The 21,962-nt window shown below is 34.3% G+C and overlaps 1 protein-coding gene across 1 annotated transcript; it reads right to left on the reverse strand.

The window, feature by feature from the left end:
* Positions 1 to 5,028: 5,028 nt before the first annotated feature.
* On the reverse strand, positions 5,029 to 17,265 carry LOC140960796 (methionine aminopeptidase 2B-like). The gene is made up of 12 exons (XM_073419072.1): positions 17,109 to 17,265; positions 16,872 to 17,024; positions 15,637 to 15,673; positions 15,411 to 15,518; positions 10,874 to 10,973; positions 10,629 to 10,774; positions 10,419 to 10,510; positions 10,213 to 10,307; positions 8,115 to 8,211; positions 6,898 to 7,041; positions 6,561 to 6,778; positions 5,029 to 5,396 (listed from the first exon to the last, which is right to left on the reverse strand). The coding sequence occupies exons 2-12, from the start codon at positions 17,017 to 17,019 to the stop codon at positions 5,286 to 5,288; spliced, it is 1,296 nt and encodes a 431-aa protein (XP_073275173.1). The 5' UTR covers positions 17,020 to 17,024; positions 17,109 to 17,265; the 3' UTR covers positions 5,029 to 5,285.
* Positions 17,266 to 21,962: the final 4,697 nt, after the last annotated feature.

A 21,962-nucleotide genomic window follows, 5' to 3' on the forward strand; every position in this document is an offset into this window, starting at 1 on the left:
TAAACTATTTCAATCATGCATGTGTTTATGTGTACTGGTTTTTTGGCACTACAATTTCCCTTCGTTTTACCATTACCCTCACATATCTGGATCAGTTTCTCCCCCATATTCTTGGAAGTACAACACGTCTTAATATTGTTGAACGTATTCTTGTCTGGTATCCAAATTTTCCTTTTATTTTCTTCACCGGTTCATTCCATTCTTGGATTCTCTATCATTAGCGGTGCACCTTCTGTAATGACAATGGCAGTATTTTCTTTCATGATTTTCATCAGCCTGTCTCTAATATCATATCATATGTCATCATCATGTGCAGCTAAATCAGCATGCATCCTTATCTTCCAATCGCCAAAATCTTCTATAGAAAACAATGGAATATTATTGAAGGAAGTTATTTTATGCATAGTGTTCAGAGACAATAATTAATCTTTTTTTATACCACTTGTTAGGATCAGAAGATTGGTTTAGAGGGGGTAAATAAAAAATCTCAACAAATTTGAAAATTAATTTGGTCTAACAACACTGAATTGTAATTCTTGTTAGTTGGGTACCAAAAAGCCAACATTGGATACTGAGCAAAAATAGGCTCAATGAACAGTTTGAACAACAAAATAACAAAACTGAAATAAAATTAAGCTATAGAAGAGAACGTATATAAAACTAAATGAAATAAAGTGTGCACAAAAAATGTTTATGGATGTTCGGAGACTTGAATAACTCCTACTTCACATTTTCTTTCACTCAGGAAACATTCCTCTAGAAAGCTTTAGGAATTACAAGAAATATGCAACAATCCACTTCAGCAGGACTTATTTTTGGCCTATTGAGACTCCTACGAATCTCACAACTCAAATAAGATGATCATTAAGATTCTACAGTAAATTACAAATATGTCTCAAAACAATATACTAGCACGAATTGATACTTCATTATCAGATAAAAACTTTTAAGTGTGTGTTGTAAAATACATTGATTAGTTTGATTTTCTAGAACTTGATATTCAGAATAGTTAGCGAGACTTGAAAGATAATCCAACTGATCTATTTATATGTTTTGATTCCAATGGTCATCTTTTTGAATCTGGTAGTAACTTCCAAATAAAAAGATATTTGTGCCACATCATTGTTCTTTCTGACAAACGGTACGATTTGGTAGTACGGATGGACTCTAACTCATTAACGGATCAATGAAGATGTTAAGGTACAGAAGATTTATCTGATATGTCACTTGGGCTCTGATTTTTAATAAGAGTAGTATGGAGATCATCAAAGAATGTCTGTTGACATGATTGACTGATTTAGAAGACTAATTTGTAGCCCTTGAACCAGTGACCCTTGATTGGTTATCTTCTATAAGTTTTGCTTTGAGATCGGTTACTCTAGGAAGATTAGTTTTGCTCTAGAAATCAATTACACATGATTGCATAGTTATTTTTATGAATTCAGTTCTCTTAAGCTATATAAAAAAATTCTCTTTAAATCAGTAACCTTGTAAATTCACCGAAACCTAATTGATCCAACACTTCTTGAACTCCAGCTCAACATCTGTAAATACATAAAATGAAATACAATTTAACTTAATACCTAAGTAAAAAAAATCCTAAAACTTTAATTTTTTGTTTTATAAAAAAATCAGTTTTATTTCAATTTTATTATAAAAATAAAACAAAAAAAATAACTTATCTTTTAGTTTCTAAAAGCTTTTGTTCAATTTTTTCCCAAAAATATAATAAATGTTATAAGTTAGTCATTATCATTATATTTAACCATAAAATTAACGTTTAATGCCAAGTTTGTTACAATTTTAGGGACTAAATATTTGGAGTTGAAATGTTTAAGAACCAAGTGTTTTAGCAAGAAAATACAAGGAATGAAAGTGTATTTTTTTATAAACATATAAATTGTCAGTTTTGTCTTTAACAAATTAAAATGTTATAGAGTAGTATTATTTACACTAAAAAACGTGGTTAACACTCCATTTTACCTTTTAAATTTCATTCTTGACAAAATTACCCCTATACATTACTTTCTTTTTAGCATAAAATTTTGCTTCAACCCCAAATATTCAAATGCAGTAATAATATATTTTAACAATAAGATCAACCATCAAGGCCTCCATTAATATTAAACTCATGCTCACCTGCATCGAACACACCTAATGAGTCTATTGACTTAGCAAACCTTAATCATGATAGCAAGTAATACATATACATCCATATGCAACAGTGAAAATACTTTTACTTAAAATAGCTTTGCATGAACATGCATAGTTTAAACATTTTTTTTCCTTTCATCGTATACATTTTCTTTTTCATCATATACGTATGTGTTTTTCTTTTATTGAATTTGAATCGTTAATTGAAACTTGGCCTATCATATCATCATATCATGTCGATGGAAATACGATCGTCGGGCTCCCTCTGGGGCCTTCTCCGGTAAACGGGCTCTCTTTGGGGCCTTTCCCTCACGATATCTCCAATCATATCATCGTATCACCGTATCATCTTATTAGTCACAATAAATTCATCTCATTCAACTTTTCATATTTCCATCACTTATAAAAATTCATGCATATATAAATCATTTTTCTTTTAAACCAAGCATGCAACATGTCTTTTAGCATTAACGTTTCATCATATAATTTTGTAAACATTTAAAATAAATATTTTAACATATTTTACAGCATTCAGGGCACTGCCATGACGCCTAACCATTTTTAGGTGTAAAATGACCGTTTTACCCTTAGACGCATAATTTTCCATAATTATCCCTAGACCTCGAAACGACGTCTCAAATCATTCCAAATTTAACCTATTACCTTAAAACACTCCCTTAAATATTCTTTAGGATTAAACTTTAGCTTTTCGATAATTTCCTCGATTTGTTTTTAAACTTAGACGTACATCCCGATTTTGACTCGTATTGACTCGAAACTTAACCAAACTTGAACCAAAGCTTGATAACACTTAACTAAAACATATCCAACCAAATTCAAGCCAATTAAGACCTCCCAACCAGCCTAACTCAGCTACTAAATTTTCTGCACTCTTTTTCCGAAACCATAGCTTGAACCAATCATATGCCCTTTCGTTCCTAGGCCTCTACCAACCCATCCAGCCCTTAGCTCACCCTGTTGGGACCCTAACCAAACCCCTTAGAGCCTACTGGACCAGCCCTATATCCTTGCACGCTAGAGCCCTCAAACCCGTGCAACCTTGGACTCACACGACCAACCTTCACCCTACAACCCTTCCTCCTTGCACCAGCCTTCCCTCAAGCCATCTAGGACCATGACTAGACCCTATTAGGACCCCTGGACATGACCCTACAGCAGCCAGCAGCCCCACCATTCAAGGAACCCAAAGCCGAAACCCTAGCTTCCCCTCAAACCCCAAAACACGCAGCCCTCTCCTAGCTTGCGTCCAGCCCTTGCACAGCCCATCTAGGACCATGTCTAGACTCCCTTAGGACCCTTGAACACATCTAAAATAGCAGCAACAGTTGTGCCCACATAGAACCCATGTTTCGAAACCCTAGGACTCTAGAATCCCATATTTTCGTTCATCCTCTTGCCCTAACTTTTCCAGCCCTTAAAGATGCATCTCATGACCCTTAAATATGTGGAAAAATGTCTCATCTAGTAAACCTATAAACAAAAGTTTTGTCCATGACATGTCATAAAAACGAAAATATAAAAAGTGTTTTTATATTTTTCATGCAATCATGTATCAAACATATAATATGGTGTGATAAATTATAAAGAAGAGATTAAGGCGTGCCTTTACGTATATTACGCTCGAAAACAAATTGGCGATGCGAGGAACGTTGGCGGTTGCCGAAATTTTCCTTCACATTGCGTGAGTTCCCTTCCAAAATCTCGTGTGGTGTGTGGTGGTGTTGCTGAAGAAGAGTCCTTGCACTCTAGTGTGAGGGGGCGTGGGTTTATGGTGGGTTTTGGGGAGGGTTTTGGCTTTTTATTCTAGTTAAAATACACGGTGCAAGCTTGGGCCCATTAACCAAGTATAATAGGCCTATTAAACCCATTAGTAATAATTTAAAATGTTTTGTTTGGGAAAAGTTGTGAAAATATTAGCCGAGTTCTCGAAAAGTTCATGTTTTCGTCGAAAATCGAATACCGTTTAAAAATACGACTCGGAGTATAAAAACACCTCAAAACACCTTATTTTCAAAAATTCCATTTAACATACACCACACATTAAACAATTAAAAATAATTATTTTATAAAAATATTTTCTCTTATATGATCAACGGTCTCTGTTCCTCAATCGCGTATCGAATAACATTTTAAACCATAGTTTTATGCATTCTAAAATAAAACTACATTAAACATGTCTACCATAATCAATTCATGCAATTAAAAAAATTTAATTAAAATATATAAGAAATTTGATAACTTGCATACATGTGGTTCACGTGTACCTTCAAATTTTCGAGACGTTACAATATGTTTCATACATTATTCCAAGCTTTAACAGGAGGTAAAAATTTTGATTTAGGCCAAAAAATTTTTAAAGCTTTGTGATAAAATGTGAAACATATTAAAATTCGTGATTAAAAGTAGATTTCTATGTTATTTTATTTTCTTAAAAAAATATTAATATATGATGTAAAAATTAACTTTAAAATAACCTTTTGTTTTTGTTAAGAAAAATATTTGTGAGAAATATGCATACAATGAATTTGATGAATAGCTAATCACGTGATTAGACGAGTAGCATCCATTATTTCTTAATCATATATATATGTAGTGATTGAGTTAAAAAAATTAAAATTTGTAAGTTAGAAAAAATAATAAAACATGGGATAAAATGTAAAAAGTAAGAATAAAAAATCACTTGATTTGAAAAAAATTAAGATGAAACAAAAATATCTCAGTTTAATGAAAAAATTTTGGACTTTATTGTGTGTTTTCTCTATTTATGGATATTGACAAATTTATTTATAATATTTTATTAAGTAATCGAGGACAATTAATAAACTTACTAAAAAAATACAAAAACAATCAACAAAGAGTACAATTGTCAAATTATATGACTAAAAATAAAATGGAGTGTATCCATCCCTAAACATTAAATAAATAAACGACGTAGAAGAAAATAAAAAGATTCTTTGTTAAATATTAGAATGAAACAAGAGGGAAGAGAGATCACAGTCAGATGTAGTATTAGTAAGAAGCATGAAGTAACTATTACACAGCCATTGTGCCTCTGTCTAATCTCAGCCCCGACTTTGGAAAGGTCATATCCATCTCAAAACTCTTCAAGATCAATAGTCTTCGCCTCTCGATACAACTTCTTTGCAAGTAGGACGAAGCAAAATTGTGTGCTCGAACTGAGCTACGTAACTTCCCTTATTGTCGCAGAGAGGAGGGTACGGCTACCAAAGTCGCAACGTAATACACATTAAATATCAATTTGATAAACCAATTAACTTGTAATATGGTGGAAGCTAGATCACTAAACGTATCCAAAGAACTCAATAATCATCATTGGCTGTAGTAGTCTCAATCAAGAACATCTATCTGACCAAGTTCAACTCTAGCTACTACGTATATAATGAAATTCAAACAAGTGTCAGGAACGGGAAGAATAATTTTGGTATGTTAAGCTATCGAAGAATTGATTTACCATTCATCTAGGTCGTGATTACGTGAAGGTCATGATTACGAGAACGTACACTTTATCTATATACTACTACCCACCCAACCAATACAACCAATATCTTACACCTCTCTTGCAGAGGCCATAGTAGAAAAACTGAATCCATCATGTGAACAAGTACTGAGTAATATGCAATATCAGAACTTCACATATGCGTAGAGCTATTGGCCATTACATTTGATTTTCCACATTACAAGTTGGCCTACACATACCTAGACCTAAGATGACTACTAGCAGTTCTATTGTTATTATATATTCTTTAGAATGGTCCGTTTAGTAACTTAGACCCGCATTCCTCCAGAATTAAAATTACCAATAAGCTCATGCCAACTGATAGCTTCTTATTTTTTTAGCTAGATATCTCTCAAGTTAGGTCTTAAAAGAAAAGTTTGATCACAGAGAGCTTGAGCGCAAGTTCAAGGCTAGAATCTCTACATTATTAGTGGCATGAAACCATCATAATAACTGACACTATCTATTATAAAAGTGTCTCCTAGTTTAATAATTCTGCTGGTGTATAGCTTTAATTTTTATAGTTTCTCTAAGGATTCTTCGGATTTTTTTGTTCAAAAAACAATTATTTTAACCCAAAGACATTAGGCGAAGAAGCTAAGGTTTGAGCTAGCCAGGACTCCACTTATGCGTAATAGCAGTTTTAAAACCAACTTTGAGATTTATGGGAAAAACACTAGCAAAAATTCAACCTTGGGAGAAAAATCGTTTCAAATTATGCAATATGTAACTGTAGGGTCGTAGATGTTAAATCAAGCCCAAACTGCATTTTCAGTTTGATTTTTCCCACATAGAAATAAATGCAGCTAAAATGTTCACTTTTTCTTGCCATAAGTAATGTGCAAGTTTCTTAAACAATAATTCATACCTGAACAATACCAACATCACTCAAATTCTTCAGTGCCATCAAATACTTAGTTTCCCCCAGGCGGTCTAGATAACGCCTGCAAAAAGCCAATGTTGAGAAATTTTTATTAATCGTTGCCAACAACTGCTTTGCTCTGGGCAACCGCAGAGGAATATGGCCAACGTCAAAATTCTTCATGTAATGGCTGCATTCTAGATCTTCTCTGACATATCCTTTCCCTGCATGAAAAACAGGAAGGAAAAAATAAAGTTTTTTGCATCCGGCATAACTAATTCAACAGTTGCATCCAGCATAACTAATTCAACAGTTTTATTTCAATGTATACAAAAGATGTCACCTGTAGATCCAAAAGTCTCAATGGCATAAAATTCACCCTCTTCCATTTTTGTTTGCTCCCCTCCTTTAACTATAGGAACAGATTTTCCAGCATGGATTTGATAACTCCCAATACTATGGCCATTTAAATTTCGAATACTTTTTACTGCCAAAATAGCCGAACCATCCAGAACAATCATATAACTTAAAAAAAAGTTTCTATAACTAAATGCTAAAAAAAATAACCAGATGTGGAACTTGACATATTTAATCTTTATTTAGTAATTAGTTTATTTTCATGTTTTGTTACTTGATTAACTAGACTACTTCAATCTCTCAAGCTAAATAGATGGATGAAGCGGCTTGACTGTCACAAGTTGGAATAAAATTTCTAATGATCCAGGAATATGTAGAAACAGAATTATCCAGGAATTTTATAATCCATGGTCAACCTGTCAAGTGAAGTAATATTCAACATTTCCTTTGAAACAGAATTTCCAAGGCCAATTTCAAAATTCCAGATGGCCTAGAACCTTTTATATCTATGAAAATTTGGGTGAGAGAGAAATTCCAGTCCAGTGACTTCAACATAGCTGTAATTTGCCATAAAGTATCAATTGACATGGTGACATTCTTACTAGATCAACCAATTATAACCACTATAAAACACAGTTTGGCGGTGTTTTTCACACAAAAAAAATTATAATATTCATAAATAAGCAGTAAGCTTCAGATTATGCCTATATCAGTTTAAAGAGAGTGTTCTTTCTTGCGTCCAGTAAATGTCATCTGAAATAAGAAAATGCGACAAAAATAACTCAATTATATATATGTTTACAAACTTAAGGTATATTTGGGAAAATCAGTATCTAGTTCTAGAAGTAATGACTCGGGGAAGGGGCAAAGAAAAACATAAGAGTAGGGAGTTGAGCAGGCTTATTTTGTTTGGGTGAGATTACTAACTTAAACTAGGGTAAAGAGAGTGGGTCTCTTCGCACATAGGACTACGATACAAGAGTACCTCTGGGAACTCTAGTTTCATTATATGCCAATTAATTTCAGCAAACCGCCTTCTTTGTTTTGCTGATTATTGTTTGACGAATTAGTATACGTTTGCGGTTGAAACAATATACTTTCAAAAACAAATAAGTTCCCAATATAAACATTCTACACCAGCACTGAGCACAGTGTATCTCACTGCTCACACAAGTTACTCAAATATTCTGCTCAAGGCTATACCTTGAAACACCTTTCCATTAATTTCGACCTCATATGACTCCATGACCTCCTGGATTGCTGCACCAACATCGCATAAGCGCACATCAATTCCCGCTTCCTGAAATAAACAAAATTTCACAAGTAGCACTGAGTTGTTCTCGTGAGGTTTATAATGGGTTTCTACAGAACTGACATCGAAAACACAGCGGAAAGATAAAATTGTTCAATCTCTCAATCCCGGAGACAATCGGTTGCCTATGGTTCAAATAATAAAACATGCATACAACTCATAATTAAATGCGTGAAAAAAAATTATCGCACGACCTTGGTCGTGGATGGATACTCTGGTTATGTACCACTCAGATCCCATGGTAAGCTCTGCCACAACCACGATTCTCCAAAAATCTGGTCCACACACCAAAAGAATCTACCAAGAATAATTGACACTAGACAACTATTCGATTTATACGAACAAGAAATCTAGTATTGCAACCACAACACAGTCTTAACCATATATAGATTGTACAAAAACATGAAAGAAAAAATTTATTTAAAAAACATTTTAGGCCGAGAAGAGAGATTCAATTCTCAATTCGCAAATCTCAAACTTCAAAATCTGAACTGCCAATCTCTGTTCGGCAAACCTATCAATTATATAATATTATTTTATTTATTAGATTTTGTCTTAAATTAAAATTTTGATTTTATTTCAAAAATCAAATTTTTTATTGTCTTTTCATCTTAATATTATCTTCCTTTGTGTAGATCAATCTATCCACATATAAGATAAGAAACAAAATAATTTCCTTTTATTTGATATGGTTTATTTTATTTTATGGGTATTTTTATTCCATAAAATCTATCGAATATAATTTTAATTTAAATACTTAAAAATATTCTCATAAAATATATCATAACTTTTATATTATAATAATCCAGAAAACTAAATCAAATTTATTTTCACGACAAGCGTGACAAGCTCGTTATTACAGTTCTCATATCAACATTTCTACTTTCAGACTTTCCAAAAATAGAAAATTTACTACAAAGAGATTTTACTCGATTATCTTGCCAACTTTGAATTAACTCATAATCAATATAATAAGCTTAAAAATTTGTCATATTAAATTTTTAATTCTTAAATTCAACTCATTGAATTTTATTATCTTGTTCGTGTAGATCACAATCAGCAGTGCTTGCAAGAACTTTCAGTTACAGTTAGAGTGCAGTACGATCCTTTCAGTTCATATGTCCCGGTCAAATTTTGGGGCATTGGTTTGCCGAGATCTCAATATAAATCCAATAGTTATGCGTACGTTCCAAAGTGTCATATCCCATTGTATGTAACTAGGTAAACCTTTTCTCTAAAACATACATTCTACTCTGACCAGAGATTCCTAGGAATATTAACTTGACAGAACACATAGGACATCCACTAATATAATCGAGCACCTGAATTCCAACTACAAGTCACAAGCTCATAGCCAATTTACAACATACTGAACTTGCAACCTTGTGACCCTCAGGGAGTCAGAAAACAAGTCACAGTGCAGTGTTCGTTGAAAAGAGCTATAGTGGGGTATTGGATTGTTAGGATTAATGGTGGACAAATCTAACTAAAAATTCTCTAGTCGACCAGTGGTAACTATTTAGAAAATTTAGGGCGAGTATAATTCAGTGTACTTATCTCATAAGCACCTATTCGAGTATGCGGATGTCCAAACATCCATGCTAATATGAACGTAGCATTGTAAGATTATGAATATTAGTCTCAAGTGAGCTAGTCAATATCATTTTTTCTGGAGAGCTCATCGACTAGGTACTACTTTAGAGATTACAGTCACTAAAAATGTGTTTCATGATTACCAACAATCACGTAATCAAATTTCTCATGGACTGTAGTAAATTCAAGGTTTTTATATTAATGCAAATGCATGAATATAAATATAAAAATATGTAAGATAAATAACAATTTATAGAATAAAGAATGTTTTATAGAAAAATCACAGCCACAAGTTGGTTTGTTAGACACCTACGCTAACAGTTTCTCCGTTTCACTACTAATTATTCAGAATATCGGTTTAAGAAAAAGGTGTGAGCATAAATGTTGGAAACCCACCTTGATTCCCGTATTCGTAGCTTCCCTCGAGGCCTCAAGCAGTGGATAAAACATTGGGTTGAATGCAACAGTAAATGCACAGTCAACTATATGTCCTGAAGATTTTAAAAAAAACAAAAATAGCATTAAACCTAACAAAGCAAAACAGTCTGGCAAAAAGATCAAGGAGCCTCGAAAATATTAACACAGAGGAAAAGCTATATCACCATCAATATGAGTTCCAAAGTCCAGTTTCATTACATCATCATACTGTAGTACAGTTTTGTCTCCAGTATTTGGTGTCCAATGAGCAGCCACCCTGAAATAAGAGGAGGCAGAGCCGCAGAACGAAGAGAATGAATAAGTGTATTATCACGGAAAGCCTATCTAGGCCTAAACATCACGATGTCAGATGCCTCAGCTGACATCAAACTTACCAGTTCAATGAGCATCCCGTAGGAAATGCAATTCCTGCTTGCAAACCATTTTCTGATATTAATTTACGAACAGTATTTTCTAAGGACTCACAAAGCTCTGTCATCAACATTCCAGGCTTCAAATTTTGTTTTATGTACTTTCGGACCTGTCAAATATTAATATAACTTATGAGCGCGTACTGATTCTAAACTAATTTTGTTCAATACGCGCCCAATTATACTTCCATATGATAAGTGAAAGCTACCTGACGGTGGACTTCTGCTGCTTGGCGAACTGAATTGTAAATTGGCTTTTCCAGTCGTTCTAGTTCTCTCTTCTCTTCGGATGTAGTTCTCCACAAGTTACTATATTGAGTTACCAGTAATAAATGAGCTTTTCAGTTTCTTTCAATAAACCATATATACAGTAGGTGAGAATTTCAGAAATAAAAGTGAATAAACAATGAAAATTATTTATAAAATTCATGACACTTAAAATAGCTAATTGATTATATTGATACAGAGGCAAGGTCCAGAAACACTAAATGAAAGGAAGATGAGCCGCACTAATACATATAAAACAAAAATTTGGCACCTGACATTCAAATTTATCATGAGTATCTCGCAGTGACAAGGAAAAACTACAGTACAGGTGGAGATACATTTCTTTCTTTGATGCTGATTGTCCTTGAGTAATTTAAATGACAATCCCTAAGTTTACAAGAACTTTTAACACTAGTCCCCAGAAAATTGAAAAGCCTTTTACGTTTAAGGACCAGATGATATCCTATTCTTCATAACAGATGATTAGATGACTGAAGGCATCTCCGTTTCTAGATTCAGCTGACTCTACTCCTTCAAGTAAAAAAGAGTTCTGATAAACCTCAAACGTAAAAAGACAGCCCCAATGACCACTGATTGCTACAAAATACTCCATAATATAAACTTCCATCTTCTATTGTTGACAACCCATCTAAATCTTGCAATCTGAAGCATGCCTAACAAAATCAATAAACTCAGAGTTGCAACTCATACTATTATTTGAGATATTGGAGCAAAACATAACTCAGCCTGAAAATAAAACCAGACTAAATTCATATGGCCTTAATAAATGCTAAATGATACAAGATCATTGCTAAAAAAGCTCCATGGAGATGACACTATTGAAAAAAAAAAAAATTTTGCTAGAGGTAATGTTAGGGATTTAAATAATATGCTATGTAGCACGACACCTTAAAAAAAAATTCTGAAGTATCGAACCCTAATACAACACGGATCATACGCGTGCCAGATACGGCAAAATCCGTGTCTTTGGCTTTTTTAAGGTTGACCAGTCGGATACTTTTTAGACGCGGCAAGGACACGACGCACATTTAGGAAAAAAATCGGATTTTTTAAAAAATCTCTGCTCTGAAGTTGCACATTGTATATATTTACATAAATATGTACATANCGTCGTGTCCTTGCCGCGTCTAAAAAGTATCGGACTTGTCAACCTTTGCTCTGAAGTTGCACATTGTATATATTTACATAAATATGTACATATATTTCTGCAATATATTTATTTAAATATTTTTATCTCTACAATTTTCAATTTTTAATACTAAATTTATATATATATATATATATAATATTTATATATTTTTATCATAGCCGTATCGTGTCTTATATTTTTAAAGTTTGTCATATCGCCGTATCCGTATCGTATTCGATTCGATACCCATACCTATGCAACATAAATAATACGGTTATGGGCTTTAATATTGGGCCCAGAACAGAGGCTCAAGAGTCATAAGGCCTTGAAGAATCTAGAGAGGGAGGATGGAATTAAAAATGTAAAGGAGAGAATGGTTATGGTCATTCTTTTATTTTTGTTCTTTAGTGTTGTTACTAGCTTAGGCGAAATACTAGAATTTAGCTAGAGTTTGTACTTTGTATGCGAAGTTCATCGAAAAGAACTTATTACATTTATGTTTATTACAATCAAATTTACATCACATTTCAGCTTCATTGTTTTTGTTTGATCGTAAAATTCATAACCATATTTTTTTTTTGATAGGAAACATAAAATTCATAACCATATTTTTATCTTCGTGGCCAAGAAAACCAGCATTATAGCAATTGGTCCGACCTGCCATTGCCACTACCGGTATCGAGGCGAAGGTGGAAAATCTGGAAAATCAGTCTCATTGCTTCAAGAAACAACGGTTTTCGTCCACAAAAAACTCGGACACGACTATTCTTGTGGAGCAGTTGCTGCCAGATAAACTCAAAGATGCCGGACACCACCATGTCTCCCATGGATCACATTCCCATTACCCAACCTTTGCCCAGCGTGAATCATTGAAGGAGCCATCCATGAAAATATCCAGAATGGGCGCAGTTACGAGCGAGAAGAAAAAGTTCCATGCCAAGTCATTGGAGAATCTAAAATACCTCCTGTCACGAAGAGATCCAACCATTCCCACACGAGGAGGTGAAGAAAACTGTGATCAACAAGGAAGACTTCGGATCGGTGAGTAGAAGTCAAGAACTATCCTACAACAATGTCAAAGATGAACTCGGCAATGGGGATTTAGGGAACATGGAGGAATACTTGTTGGAGACAAATCCAAGTTTTCTGGCAAGACAATACCCAAATACATGCACTCGCAAGAAAAAGCCTACAACCTAAGGATTTTTCAATGGATTAAAAAGAAAGCTCCAGACAAGGCAAACCCTCCATGAAAATTTCTCGCAGCGTTGAAGGAAAGACAGACTATTTTGGGGCTGCAGATTTTGAGACACAGTGATTTGGACAGCCCAGAAGTGGGCTCTGATTGAAGAACCTAACATGGACTGCTATTCTAAAGGCCCAGAACTAACAGTGGGAGAATTAAGAGCTGACAGTATCTACCGATGCATGCAGTTCTCTACTTGTCTCTAAGATATTAGTCAGTGTGCTTGCTGCAATTTCAGTTTTTGCAATGTAGGATGGTGGACCAAGCCACAATTATAATTCTAAGTACAAAGTATAGAGATCGGTATTGCCGATTGACGAAAAGAACATAATTGTAGTAGAGGGTAGAATATCGATAGGTGCTGGGTATCAAGTTAGAGTGAGGAGATGTCACGGATCGAAAATACGAGTATCACCTGGGGAGATTGCTGTCGACAGCTATGTGTTCGGGAAAAATAGGAAGGATTTTAGGCTGATAGTTGCTCGGAGTTAGTTTGGGTAAGGTTGGGTTAGATTGGATGCGTATGCATGGGAAGAGAGTCGATGTTCTGGAAGAAGCTACTGAAATAGCAAAAAAAGAGGAATGAGTGGAGTGAAAACAATTGGTGCCGGAATGGGTTGATAAGGAGGGTTTGTGCGCCTATACGCTTCAGTTACCAAATGACTCTCGAGTCAATCATATGCACACATCCTATCTCAAGAAAGCACTTGGCAGTTTATTCCTTGAACAAAAATTACTAACGGGCTTAGAGAACACTTGGTGAGTGAATATGGACTTGAACAGATATTGGGAAGGAAACAAGCATCAAGGGCATGAGCAAACACTGCAAGTGTTGGGGCATTGGAAGGTGTCCACAGCTGAGGATGCCACCTGGGAAGACACAATTATGTTATTGACGCATTTTCAAGATTTTAGTCTTGAGGACAAAACCTTTTTTTGGGGAGAAGGGTACTGTTAGGGACATAAATATGTTTATGGGCTTTCATATGTTGAGCCAAGACGAAACGAGGCCAAGAGTCACAAATCCTTGGAAGAATCTAGAGGAGGAGGATGGAATAAAAATGTGATGGAGCGAAGGGTCATGGGCATTCTGTTATTTTTCTTCTTGAGTGTTGTTACTAGCTTAGGATAGGGATATAGTAGAATTAGCTAGAGTTTGTACACAGTCAGAGTTTCTCTGGGAAAGGACATTATTATAATTCAGTTTATTACAATCAATTTTACCTAATACGTTTCACCTTCAACATTTGTGTTTGATCGTATAATTCTTAGCCATATTTCTGTATCTTCGTGGACAAGAAACCAACAATATAACATGTAACAAAGACATGTCAGGGAACATAAACCTGTTTTATATCAAATAATTTCCTTAATAGTATACCTGGATGACTTCTTGTGAGCGAACAGAATTTACAAGAGGTGACACGAGACAAATCAACAACCACAAACTTGCTTCATACCGAATAATTTCCTTAATAGAACAAAAAAATTTAAACAAGCCCAAATTTAATTTACAAGGAAGCCATACACAAACAGAAACCTCTACCTGGACTAAAGCTACTCAGAACTTCAACACATCAAATTTAATAAAGTCACAAAATTTTATGAATCAAAATCAAAGACCCATTAAAAGAGAAAACCTAAGAGAAATGGAAACCCAATTACAGTGGATGTCTGGAAAAGGATATATGAGGAACACATAAGAAAAGGTAAAAAGGAATTTTCTTCAATCTTGATCTGTGCCCAAATCAGAGAATTAACAAGGACACACATAAAAAGGTTTTTATATGGAATCATGGTCATTCCATTTCCCCATCAATAATCAATCGGGATATATGTCTTAATGTCTTTCAAATTAAACAATTTTGTTTCTCCCAAGGATTTTTATTTATGTTCCTACTTAATATCCATTATCTTTTCTCTAGACCAACAATCTCTCAGCAAAACAAAAATAAATCCACAGCAAACCAAAGGGAAGAAAAACAAAGCTCTTACTTTTCCGCCAAAGACATAGTAAAGTGTCTAGCGACTTAGCACCATATTTTAAGCAATAAAAGAAAGACAGAATCTTAAATAGACATACTCATCCTTATATTGCTGAATTTCACCCTCTGGAAACTCGCCTGATGCAAAGAGTTCAATCACAGGAACGGATGGAGGGTCAGTTTGCTGAGGTGGTTCTTTATTCTTCCTGCAAATAAGGAAAAGATGATTACAAGTTAATCGAAGTCCAGCTAGAAAACAAAGACAAAAATCACAAAACAATGAAAGGAAAAAAAACCAAGAGATACATGTGAATATTTTCTCACTTGCTTTTACTTTTCCTCTTCTTCTTCTTTGCAGCTTCTAATATAATTAGATACATGCAATGTACAAGTTAGACAGAAAAAAGTTTAATAAAACCATTAAACAATAGAGATCGTCATCAGAATTCTAGAACACTACAATGTGTCCCATAAAGAATACTCATACGAATGGATCCATAAGAATCTTCACTCGATCAGAAAGTTAAAAGAAAAAATATACTAAACTGTCAGTGAACCATCAAACAAGGTCTGCTCGTAAAAAACAAACAAAAACAAAATTCAATACATTTACAAACATAACAAAAAAAATGATGAATTGGGAAAAGCCAGTACCCTGGTGAAATGAATCTTCATGAAGAGGAACCACATACCCATACTACAACATTTCATAGAGATCAACAATTATTCAAATTTTCTACAAAACAATGATACCATTATATTAATCCAGCTTCCAGCACTCCATTATTCAAAGTCTCAGGCTATTACATATGGTTATATTTTTTAATGATTGAGAATCGATGGAACAAGCTGCTAGGAAGTTTTTCTTACTGATAAATTTGGCAAATAGAACCTTCAAACAATTTACTTTGAATTCCATCAAGGGATTGCACTGCTCTCAACTATCTAATTTCATAGGTAGTAAAATGTTTTTTTCTAGTTTCTCAAATAAGTAATTTGCATAGATAGATATTTATAATATATTCCGCAAGATATGACTTTGTAGCTGAAACAATCATAAATTTGTTTCTTGTCAACATATGTAATTGAAGAATTTTAAATGAAATAATGATTTATGCAGCCACGGGGGGTTCCGAATGCAAAAATGCATATTACCCACTTCTATTAAGACTGATGTTCTAATTCAAGTTGGAAAGCAGAAATACGAGTTGGAACCTTCGAATTTCATTTCAATTTGAATCCACAGACGCGCAAAAGAAAGCTACAAATCTCAATGAAAGCTGAAGCCATCTTGCAGCACCAAAAACTTCACAACTATCCTGACTACGTAAAGCATTTTGCGTTCAGGACACGACCACGTGTTTCCCAAAAACGAAGCAGAATTAGAGGCATTAATTAAAATATTAACCATAAGAATCAAGTTCAATTTTTTATGAATTCACATAAAGTTACCCTCTTTATCTTCTTCACAAGAATCACTTCCACCCCTTAATCAAATACCCAAACTTTACATATTCACTCTTAATACAACAACGTTCTTCAATGCATGAGAAAATTACCTTGTGGCTCATCCAAAGTCAAATCAGCAACTTTATCATCAACCTCCTCACATTCAATATTCTTACTCGCTGATTCACCAACCACAAGCTCCGACGCTCCTTCCCCAGTACACTTTCCTGCCGGTAAATCATCAGCAGACATCTCCATCGCAGCTGTAAAAACAACAATCAGTCAATACATCTCCCTTTTGAAATTCTTGTTATAACAAATCAGAAAGAAAAAATTTAGGGCTTAACTCGAATCTATATTTTTCTTTTCAGGCCCGGTGGTTAAAGTACAACTTTAGATTGACAATCAGCGCCGCCGAGGGAAGAGGAGAGGGTCTAGTTCGGAGATATTTTGGTCCGACCTTTACGTATATCTACTCTCCAAACTCCAAAGTGTGATGTTATATGGGAAATTTAGGGAACAGGGATTTTACGCTGATTTATTTAAAAACAGGATACATAAATAAATTTATCTAAATTGTTGAAAAATAATATTTAAAATGTGTGTATTGAATATTTGAATGTTGAATATTTGAATGTTGAATATTTGGTAAAATTAGGTGTTGAATATTGAAATTTGTGTGTGATGATGAAGGTAATGATGTAATTTATTTTTGAATTATTTGTAAAAATTTTCTATAAATAGATCTCTCATTTGTGAAGAAAATCACAATTGAGTTGAGAGAAAAATATTATAAAGTGTGTAGTGTGATAATTTTGAGAGTTTGAGATTTTTACTTTTTACCGTAAGTTTTTGTTTTTTCACAACACGTTATCAGCACGAAGCTCTAAAAGTCCTCCATATTTTTCTAAGCTGCAAAACAGAAAAAAAAAGGTAACAAAAGTAATAATATTTATTTTACTGTTTATTTATTTATTGTGTATATACTTAATATATAATATAATGTTATAATAAAATAAATTTTTCAAAAACTTGTTATAAATCCTGGGAGGATGTTAAGACGACATCCCACACTCCCGGTAAGGGATACGACAAGTATAAAAGTCTATAAGGTTTTTAAACAAAATATCTTATGACACCTCATTATAATATTGTGATATGATATACATAATTATTTAAAACATTACTAATATTATATACACCATATTATTACCATAAAATTATACAAATACATACATTTATTTTCTTGTACACCAACGGTCATAAACGGTAACAAAACGGCTAGTTTTTGCCCTATAAATATGATCTCACAAACACATTCAATCACTCCAACTTTCTCTTCTTCTCTAAAATTATTCTTCATCAAATTTTTGAAGAAAAAAGAAGATGGCTTTCACAAAGTTATTTTTAATTATTTTGGTTATAATACTCACGAATCTTGTACTTATCGGAGAATATCCTCCTCATGTGTTTTCTTTATTTTTACGAATGCTTGTATTTGTTGTTTATCCATTACTTTGTATTGCAATATTCATTAACTAATAAAATGCATCATAATTTTTTTTAGTACCACCATGTCAAACTTGACAAAGCTCGAATTTGTTGCACTCGACATTACGGGGAAAAATTATATGCCATGGACTCTCGATGTAGAAATGCATCTTGAGTCATTGGGTCTAAGCGAGACCATTAAAGAAAATGGTATATCTTCATCACAAGAAAAAGCAAAAATTATAATATTTTTGCGTCGACATCTCGATGAAGGTTTAAAATGTGAATATCACATCGAAAAAGATCACATGGCTCTGTGGAAAGGATTGAAAGAAAGATTTGAACATATAAGGGAAGTTATACTTCCGACCGCCCGTGATGAATGGAATATGTTAAGATTCCAAAATTTTAAGAAAGTCAGTGATTACAATTCAACGATGTATCGAATAAGCTCGCAGCTAAAATTTTGTGGACACGAGGTCACAGAATCGGAAATGCTTGAAAAAACATTTTCCACGTTTCACGCATCAAATATAACTTTACAGCAACAATATAGAGTACGTGGATTTGCGAGATATTCTGAGCTCATTGCCTGTCTTCTCGTGGTGGAAAAAAACAACGAGCTACTAATGAGAAATCATCAGTCCCGACCCACTGGATCATCAGCATTTCCAGAAGTAAATGTTGTAAGTAAAAATGATTTAAACCTGAAAACCAAAATCAAATTCAAAGACAAGGTTTTGGTCAAGGTCGAGGTCGTTGTCGTGGACGTGGACGTGGAATTGGTCGTGGTCGTGGTCGAGGTCGTGGTTTTGAAAACAATAGAGATAATTATTTTTATAACTCATCTCAAAAGGGTGTCACGAACCACCCACAGAAAAGGCATCATGAGAACATGAGTGTTAATGAAAATCACTCGAAAAGATTTGGAAGTTCTTGTTTCAGATGCGGCACTCCAGGACATTGGTCTCGTATTTGTCGAGCCCCGGAGCACCTTTGCAAGCTCTATAAAGAATCGATAAAGGGGAAAGAAAAAGAGACCAACTTCACTGAGCTAAGTGACCATTTGAGTGATTCAACTCATTTTGATGCTGCTGATTTTATGAATGCTTTCTCTGGAAATGATCAATATGTTGGTGGGATAGAAATGAACAATATTGATGCTGCAGATTTTCTCAATGATTTCTCTGAAAATGAACAATATAGTGGTAGAATATAAATGTACAATAATTTATTTTTCATGTATTTATATGATAATGTTTTATTGTACAATTATGATATGTGTTATATTTANGCCTCCTCATAAAAATCCTCGCCTGCATCGATCAAGTCTAGTGAGTCTAAAGACTCAACACGTATAAACTGGAAGTAACGAATAATACGTAATAAAACCACATGCAACTTTAAATAGAGCTTACATACTTGAAAATTGAACTTGCATATCAAAAGCTTGAACATATGTACATACATACATAGACGTGTCATCAACATAAAATTTTTCTTAAACATGCTTGCATACTTGTACATACTTGAACATACATAACTTCATCATTTTCGCGTAGAGGCATGTTTCAAAGCAAGTGACCCATACATAATAAATGCCTGATCAGACAAACCACAGTACTGGGCTGACAGGGACGTATCCACTGCCACATACATGAGATCTCCGTTCATGCTTAACGGGTGGATTGGTCCCCGTTCATGCTTTAACGCTTTCCAATCTTGATCTAAACTCGTTCATAATTTAACGGGGTGGGTTGGTCTCCGTTCATGATTTAACGCTTTCCAACCCCATACATAATTCGGTCACAAGACAATTAGCATACCTCAAAAACTTGAAAATATTTTCTTTGCACGTCGAACATACTTACTTGGCGTTGAGGGATTCGTTGGAGCTCGCTTTGGGGCCGCTGCTGCACAGACTAACATGATTTTAATATACTTAACTTGCATAACTTAGACTTAGGTACTCAAGCTCACCACCAAAGTGACTAAGTAGCTTATGACATTCTAGATCACTCGGGACTTGACCTCGTTTAATCGTACTAACCATGGCATCAAACACCAAGACACACTCTAAGATGACGTGTGAACATTTCCCAACAATAAAAGACATGAACTCACTATTTGAACTTCAACATGAGTGGAAACCAAACATTCTCACAGATGGGGTGGCACTCGGGCGGTAATATGTTACCGCTCGAGCGCCAGGTCTTCTGGAGACCTGCACTCGAACAGAAAGATTGGCGCTCGGGCGGTAAAACATTACCGCTCGGGCGCCGAGCTTCCAAAAATGAAACTCTCAACAGTGAAAGTGGCGCTCGGGCGGTAAGAAATTACCGCTCGGGCGCCGAGTGTACTGGACTCCGCGACTTGCATCTTAATACTCCTAACTAAAATAATACGATTCTTTAACCAATCCATCGAGACTCATCCTAGGACACTATGACACTGACTCGACTCCATAAAAACGTCCCAAACGTTCCCAAAGAAACGACGCACCTCACGCAATACAATAAAACCCATAACCTCAAATTTTGACACCAAAATAGTTTTTACGACTACTCGTTCTCCCAAGTGCCTAACGACACGAAACGAAACGTCAATAACCATCTCAACATCATTAACAATATATCTATATGCATCAGCGATCACCCGTCGATCCCCAATGAAGCCTGCAACAATAAAACTTCAAGAATTCATCAATAACATATTTTTCGGAAAAACGCAGTTTGAGCAGTCTCACTAAAACGGTCATAACTCACTCAATTTTCATCCAAAATTTTTGAATTTTATATCAAATCAAAGGTATCAAAAAGTTCTACGATATTTTGTGTTGAAAGTTTTCTCGAAATCATGACCAAAAATCGGCAGTATTTAAAAAGACAGCAAAAAATGTGATTTTAGATCCAAAAACGGTTTCAAAAGTGATCTAAACATAATTGCTCAAACTTCTACACAACATTCACATGATTTTCATACAAAATATATTTCAACGCATACTATGACATGATCGACACAGAAAGAAACAATATATACATGCATTTTGATGATTAAAATACCGAAACGACGATACCGACGCGGGAACGATGCGAGGCTTGATCCGGGACGATGGTGGCTCGATTTTCTTTGAAGAAAATCAACGAAATTTGCTGGGAAATATAGGGGAGGGGCGGCTGCTGCTCTTGGGAAGGAGAACTCTAGGTTTTCTTTCTTTTAAAAAAAAAGAATCTGAAAATAAGATGTGTAGAGTGTGTTGTGTGTTTTAGTGTGTGTAAAAACGTGTGAGTGTGTGTGAGTGTGTGTAACGTGTGTGTGGGTTTTTAATTAGGAGAGATTTTAGCTAAAACAACTAATTAAAATGCTAATAAAAAGTTCAACCCACATAAATTTTAAACAAACTCCTAAATCAAAATAACACACCCAAAAATGCTAATTTTAAAAGCTTTAAACTCTTAAATCACTAAATACATAAATAAGGCTTTTAAAAAATGCTAAACTGAATAAATTAGTTAAAATGCTCCATCCTTAACTTAAAAATAAAATACTCCATTAAAATTGCCCAAAATCGTCACCTGGTCTTTTCCTCAATCCCGCCTCGAATAATCGCCTGAAACATGAAACTTGAAAAACATTTTAACGTGCATCATATAACATAAGTAATTTAAAATAATGCATTTAAATAAATCATGCATGGTAAAAAATCAATT

Source organism: Primulina huaijiensis, chromosome 16 (assembly GCF_012295235.1).
Source record: "Primulina huaijiensis isolate GDHJ02 chromosome 16, ASM1229523v2, whole genome shotgun sequence".
Taxonomy (NCBI): domain Eukaryota; kingdom Viridiplantae; phylum Streptophyta; class Magnoliopsida; order Lamiales; family Gesneriaceae; genus Primulina; species Primulina huaijiensis.

Bases quoted from the DNA above. Each gene is read 5' to 3' on its own strand.
- LOC140960796 (XM_073419072.1), bottom strand. From the start codon at position 17,019: ATGGAGATGTCTGCTGATGATTTACCGGCAGGAAAGTGTACTGGGGAA. The intron at 10,775-10,873 runs GTAGCTTTCACT...AATATTTGACAG, and splicing joins CAGCAGAAGTCCACCGTCAG to GTCCGAAAGTACATAAAACA. The intron at 6,779-6,897 runs GTGACATCTTTT...TTTTTCATGCAG, and splicing joins TGAGACTTTTGGATCTACAG to GGAAAGGATATGTCAGAGAA.